At 46.9% G+C, this 7043-nt stretch overlaps 1 protein-coding gene across 2 annotated transcripts in view; it reads left to right on the top strand.

Moving 5' to 3' along the window:
• RAD18 (RAD18, E3 ubiquitin protein ligase) overlaps nucleotides 91-7043 on the top strand; it is a gene marked incomplete at its 5' end in the record, with an annotated part of 36005 nt that continues 29052 nt past the window's right edge. For both annotated transcript variants that reach the window (XM_021409607.1, XM_021409606.1), the window contains 3 exon segments: nucleotides 91-172; nucleotides 2423-2484; nucleotides 3517-3587. In XM_021409607.1, the coding sequence (XP_021265282.1) occupies nucleotides 91-172; nucleotides 2423-2484; nucleotides 3517-3587 (215 nt within the window).

The following is a 7043-nucleotide window of genomic DNA, read 5'->3' as shown; positions in this document are numbered from 1 at the left end:
CCTGCCGTGCCGTGCCGCCAAGCCGTGCCGCCCGCCGGGCACAGCCTCGCGCGGTGCTGCGGCCGCTCGCCCACCCCGCTCTCGTTCCAGGCCGTGGACGACCTGCTGCGCTGTGGGATTTGCTTCGATTACTTCAGCATCGCAGTGATCATCCCGCAGTGCTCCCATAACTGTAAGTGCGGCCCGCCCCGCCGCTCCGTGTCTTGCCCGGCGCCTGCCCGCGTTGTGTGGGGATCGCTGAGCGCATCCATGCCGGCCTGCTGGGTGCGGCTCGGATCCAGCTTTAGCAGATGGCGCGCACTTCCATGACGTGAGAGTAGGAGCCAAGGCCGGGAGTTGCTCGTGGCCGGTCAGCAACGGGCAGTGAGGATGCTCTTCCCTCTGCTCTGCTTTGTGCAGTTCACAGCGGCTGTGTTCCGTGCACCTCCACGTGCTTGGACGAAGCACAGACCGAAATGTAGTGGCCCCGTGGGCTGACCAAACCCTTTTGCTCCTCTATGTGGGTGACAGAAAATTATTAAAAAATGCCCTTATAAGATTTTCCTCTCCTTTCGAGTTTCACAGAGCGGTCATGGTTTGACCGTTTGTTACTTACCAGCGTGTAGCACAGAGGTCTCTGGTTCTGCATTTCGCTTATGAAATGTGAGCCCTTCCCTGTGTGGTTTGGGCAGCAGGGATGCTTTCCTGTGTGGTGCTGTGGAGGAGCGGTTTGGGGTGAGAGCTGTGAAGTGGCCACCGACTTCTCTGACAATATGAAAACCTGTTGTCTGGATCAGTGCACTCAGAGGCCACCTGTTCCTGAAATCCTTCACTCAAATATCCTTCACAGAATCACGAGTGTGGAGCAAAACCCAAACTGTTCTGCTGAGAACATGAGGTGTTACGAGATATTTCCGTGTGGGGCTGCTGCCTGCTGGATGCGGTAGCAAAGTGCTTCCCTGGGAGTCAGGGTAGGGGAAAGCACCCTGTCTTTTCTCACATTGCAATAAATGCTTATAATTGTTTTGTTCAGAAACAGTAGCACTTCTTCCTTACGTGCAGGGAGACGTTGCCATTTGGCGGTGAAATTTACTTTGGCTTGGCAAAGCTGTAGACACTGAGAAGGGCACGCCTACGGTGGGAGCGCTTTGCAGCAGGCATCTCACAGCTGCCTGTGGTTTGGCTCCAGCGCCCGTGGCTTCCAAAGGGGCTGCCTGCCTTGTTCAGCAGGTTCTGCATCCAGTCCTCCCCTCCAATTTGCAGCAAGCCTGTGTTTTCCTCTGTAAATTGAGATGTCCTGAAGTATTTCCTACTAGGTTGTCTCTGTGTGATCTCTTCAGTCCAGTGAGGCTGTACAATTGGACCAAAAAATCCTCTCCTGTTAATGAGTGAGTTAATGGGTGATTGTTTATAAATAGATGAAGAGGAGGTACACCTACCTTTGCATTTGCAGGCAGAACTTTTTTTTTCTATTGGTTTGTTTTTCCTAATGCTCCACTGTGGGGCTTGCAGCCACCTATCATCTGTTAGCGCCCATTGCTCATTAACACTCCACCCCAGCCTGTGACCGGTGGCACTGGGCAGCTCTCTTGGCAGGAGCTGACCAGCATCTGCAGTGCTTCGTGTTGTGTGTTCAGTGACAGAACAGAAGGGCCGTTCCTGTTTCCTTCACATAGTGGAAGCATCTGCTGAAACCGACCAGTCATATTCTATAAGAGAATGTCTGCTGGGAAGTAATGGCGCTTTTCATTTCTTGTAGTGGTTGTAAAAGCTCATGGATGAGCACAGGGAGTGGGGTAATGTCAGGGATTTATTGTGACAAAATGAAGCTCACGGTGTATTTCACCAAAGGGGCTATTGGAGGATCGATCCTCTGGTGGCCATGTGACTTGCTTTTACCAGGAAGCGTTTAAACTGCCTCTCACTTAGCGTCCCAGTGCTGTTACCCACCCTTTTAAGCCTGTTGGTTTTGTTTCTCAGAGATTCTGGGGAAAAAAGTGGGGGTGGAGAGTTTGTGTGGGGCACTTTCACCTCGCAAGGATGAAGGTGGTTCCTCGTTAGTCGTGCCGGGCAGCGGTGCGGTGCTGGGCTGGGAGACACCTCGCTCCTTGTCCCTTGGTGGTGGCTGCAGGCTGAGCTCGGTTTGTCTCGCTTTAATGGAACGAAAATGCACTTCTGCTTTTGACAGAGGGACTGGGATTAAATGTTCAGAGATGTTTGCATTGAAGGTTACCCTCTAGCAAAACCAGACATATCTAGTTCTATGGAAAAATGGTATATTTTCAGTACTGGTGTATTGTGGTGTAGTTTACATATATAGAAAGGAAAAAATATATAGATGTTTGCATATATATGTATATATATATATGAAAATACACTAACAAGCGTGCATTGACTTGCATGTGAACAAAGACCTGTTTAAAGTTATCTTTCCTTTTTCCAGATTGTTCCCTTTGTATACGCAAGTTTCTGTCCTACAAAACGCAGTGTCCAACGTGCTGTGTGGTAAGTGGTTTTCTTTGTGTTTCTTTTTGCCAGTCTCAGGATGCTGCTCTCTGGGCTGGAACTAATTCTGGTCATGTTCTGCCGCCGTCCCTTTCAGTAGGCAGCTGTTTGGACACAGTGTGGTGCTCTGATCTCTGAAGTAGGTGAATTTCAGTGACACTTTTCAGTCAGCAAAACCAGATGGAGCATGAAAGCTGGGTTTTGGCTCTAGCTTTTTGTCTTAAGCCAGTGGGTTGTACTGAATTCTTAAAAATGTTCAGCTGCCTGAAAACAGTCAGCGGTACTTCGTGAGCACTGGCAAGATAGAAGTGATTTTCTTTATGTTTTTAAGGCATCAGCCGGATGAGACTTTTCAAGACTGGAAAGCAGAGCTAGCTGTAGCTTTGTCAGTTTGTTAACATTCAAACAGGTGCAGACTATTTGATGGACGTGTCTGGGAGTACATTTCACTGATGCCTTCTTAAAAAACATAAGGACTGATATGAACAAGACTGATAGAAGTTGAGTTACAACAAAAGAAGAGCAAAGAGAATCAACCAGAGGGATAAAAACCAGAAATTGTTTTGAAAGAATGAATTGAATATGGGAAGCCATCTCATAAGTCATACATTTTTTCCATGTTCACCCCAGAGATTAACATTTTCTTCATCTCATTTCATTCCTTGTTGCTTAAAGTTCTTGTCACGTTCATTGGATCCTTGTTCTGGTTTCCAAAATGATTGCAGTGTGGCCACAGTAAGGCACCATTGGCGACAAGGTACACTGGGTTTGGTTCTCCTGCCTTTCTGCTTCAGTTTCTATATTACTGATCATTTGTCAGAATTACAGTTCCCAGGCAGTTATTTTGGATGGTTTTAAGGAAAAAACTCTTACACTCAGTGCATCCTTATTCACATAACAGTTTGGGGGGCTGGTGGCTGAAGCACAGATCCACAAAACAAATTATAGGTCGCTTGGACACTCTGGATACTTGCTGTTTTCATGGTGTTTGTTTGTTCTCCTTTCCTCCTTTCTCTTCTTTTCCCTTAACAGGCCGTCTCGGAGTCTGACCTGAAAAATAACCGGACGTTAGATGAGCTGGTAAAGAGCTTTAATTCTGCAAGGTATGCTGTAAGCTTATGATTACTGTCTCTAGTTTGGCAGTTCAAAGGGAGGGTTTGACTTGGTGGAGTGTTGTAATGAAGTATGGTGCTTTCACCTACTTTTCTGTTTGATTTGATTCACTTTTGATCTCATCCCTTTAAAAGACAAGAACAAAATCAACATGACTTGGTAAATGCTCACTGCAGGAGACGTGTGACCTCTGCTTTCTTTTGGCTGCAAGCAGCTCCATGGCTGCTCAGTGTTCTGCAGGTGTTCCTGTGCCGATGGAAGATGTATGGAAGTGCACTTTTTACTGCAGTGAATCTGGAGACTTAAATCAGTGGGATTCTTGGCTTCATAGGTGACAGGAAGCGTAGTTCTTGTTATGACTTTGTTTCTTAAGAGAGTGTCCGTGTGACAAAGAACTAATCTTTTGTATGGCCGCTATTAGATTTAATTGATTTTATTTCAGGAATTGAAATTCTGCAGTTCCAGTGTTTTAGCTTGAACTCTGACTTCAGTGTTTCTTACTGATAAATGGATTACTGTATTTTGGTAACATCTAATTTCATAGGGAACAGGTAGTGCTGACTTGGATCCATTATGATAATGAATCTTAACCGTTAATTTTTTGGACTGCTTTAATGGATCAGTATAAATCTTACCAGAGTGGTTCCATAACCTTTCCTTTTGTGCCGTGGAGTTCAATCAATTTCTCAGCGTGAAGTTGGATCAATAAACCTGACCTGGTGGTGGTGTCCTGGTCCTTCCTGGGGGCAAGGTGGGGGAGCAGAGCTCCTCTGGGTCTCACTGAGAAACGCCTGGTTGCAAATGGCTTACAAAGGTAATTGCTAAAGTGAAACAGAAGAGGAATGCGGTCAGTGAGCAAGCTTTGCATCGCTTCAGGTGCTGGGCACCCCGTGTTGGTTCCTCTCGCAGCCTGGCACTGCATTCTGCAGACAGCCCTGGGTTGGTAGACTGCCTGGTGCAGAACGCTATGTGCCGGCATCCGTGCATCACAGGAGCGTTTTCTGCCGAGGGATGCTGTACAGGATGCGTTTTCTGGCTCCCTCCTCCTATTTCTCCGTGCTCTTCTCTGTTTCCCTTTGGCCTTCGTCAAAACAAATCCAAACTCCAGGCTCTGATTTTTGAAACGTGCAAAATTCTTGAAGTCCATCCTGCCTTGACTTTGAGCCTCAGGTAGTTGGGCATTTATGAAAATTAGGCAGTAAGTCTTTACAGTATTTCAAAAAATGCAGCTATGTTTTTAAGTCAGGCCTGAAGGGAAAGGAAATGTTAATGCTTGAGTACTTAGCGGGGTAAAAGCTGTGCTCCAAGGTCAGCGTGTGCGTGGGAATGGAAATCGTTCTAAACAGACCTGAATGCTGATCCCCCTTACACTTGTGCTCAGCACTTGGCCTGTGTGCTTGCAGCGCTGGAGCTGTCACGGTGCTTGGCTCCGCTCAGCGAGTGCTGCCTTAGCGGAGCCAGGGCAGCCGCGTTGTGTTCGGGTGCACGTGAAGGTACCGCACAACAAATGCGTCCAGGGAGTGCGGCGCTGCCACCCGCACCCTGCAGGCTGCTGCCGTGGGTGACAAGCAGCCTGTGCTCAGTTCTCTCTCAGCTCATTGTGCAGAGCTCTGTGGGCAGGATTTATCAGTCCTTGGTCATGGTAGTGCTGCTTGTGCTGTCTTTCCTTTATGAGCAGTGTTTTAATCAGGTGCGGTGAGGCCAGTTGCTTCCTAGATAATAAGAGTCAAGATTTGGAATTGTATTGAATTCTATTGTCCTTTAGAAAGGAGATGATTTTGACAGACATTGCCAATTTTGAAATCACATAATTAGGAAATTTAGAAATTAGAATTGTACTCGCATGAGTAGAAAACTAGACATTGCTGAAACATGAGCTATGCTTTTTGTCCTACGCAAGGAAGGAGAATAGGTTTTCACTTTTGAGGTTATATGTATCATCTCTTCCTCACCAGCTTACTTGGCAGCCGGTGAGTTGGGAATAAACACACCCACTGCAGCTGGAGCGATGGGCTCCCTGCAGGGCTGCGGAGGGATTCAAGGAAGAAGCTGTGCGTTAGCTAGGGCTGTCCTGTGCAAGCTTTTCTGAGGAAGATTCACAACCCCAGCTCTACATTTATTTGTGTGGAAGCACTAGATGCCTGCCTACCTTCTCTGCTTTATGGCTTCCTTAGCAAGGGAGAAGTAAACTGGCCGTTAAACCAGAGCCAGGATCGTGGTGGAGGAGGATGCTGAAAATGTCCTTGTGGATCTCGCAGACTTTAAGAAGAAAATCTCGTGAGGCTTATTCTGTTAGTGTGCTGTCCACAGCATGCCACGATGAATGTCCACTCACAGCTAAACTGAAATAACTGTAACTCCTTGCCCAGCCCAAACTGAATGTTGAAGAGGATGGGGGACGGAAGGGCTTTTGGGTTACAACAGTGAATGTAAGGACACTCTAACATCTTGTTGGTTCATATTTCACCATTGAAAAGGTATCCACTGCTGTTAAACAGGTTTGTCAGATAGGACACATCTATTGCTTTTGTGCCAGTAAAGTAAGATTTTATCTGCGAAAACCTCTCCAAGCTGACAGTGTACTGTCTGTTAAATTCTCAAGAGCATATAGTAGATAATCTGGGTAGAGGTAACTGGTAAAAACTGCATGCAAAATGAAAAGCTTCCTGAAAAACATATTGTGCTAACATTTATCACCCAAACCAATGTCTAGGTGAGCTGCATATCTGGTGGTGACAATTCTGGCTGTCTTCATGCAAGTGTTAGCTATTGCATTCAAAGAGAGATGCTCTTACACTCGGGGGCTCTGCCCTGTGGCTCCCACGCTGCTCTCCCTGAGCTCAAGTGAGATGCTTTATATGCCAATTATTGCTGCTAACGGCCCTGGGCAGCAATACTGTGTCAGAACTTTCTGCACTTTAGGATGAAATATGGCCCTTGTCCAAAGCAAACGTGAAGCAGGGGAGGGACGAGGTTGCGTAAAGGCGCTCGGTTCATGTTCCCATTCAGTTAGCTCCTGAGTTTCCCGTGAAGTCGATCCTATGACAACAGTAGCTAGTCCACTCTATATTTGTGTCAGCTGGGGAATTAACCTCCTGAAAAACTTCCAGTCCATATCTAGGCATGTGCAGACAGAAGAACATAGTTTTGCTGCCACGCTTAATTGTGCTTGTTTGTACTGCAGAAAGTCACACTGCCTTGGGATGCATGTGAATTGCTGCTGACACATGTGCCCACTGCAAACGGAAACCCAGGAGGCGCGAGCTCCAGACTGGGCTTTGAGTCTAGCTCGAATATAACCGCTGCAGAGTGCTGCGTGTGCCGAGCTCATTACTCTATTTGTTCACCAGAAACTGATCTTAAAGCTGTGTGATTGTGGGCTCACCTGCTGACTTAGGGACCTTCTCTAAATGTTTGTATATACATATTAATTAGTTCTTCTCAGA

The sequence above is a fragment of the Numida meleagris genome, chromosome 11, assembly GCF_002078875.1.
Source record: "Numida meleagris isolate 19003 breed g44 Domestic line chromosome 11, NumMel1.0, whole genome shotgun sequence".
NCBI classification, from domain to species: domain Eukaryota; kingdom Metazoa; phylum Chordata; class Aves; order Galliformes; family Numididae; genus Numida; species Numida meleagris.
Note: the sequence above shows the minus strand (reverse complement) of the source record. Positions and strands in the feature narration are given on the sequence as shown.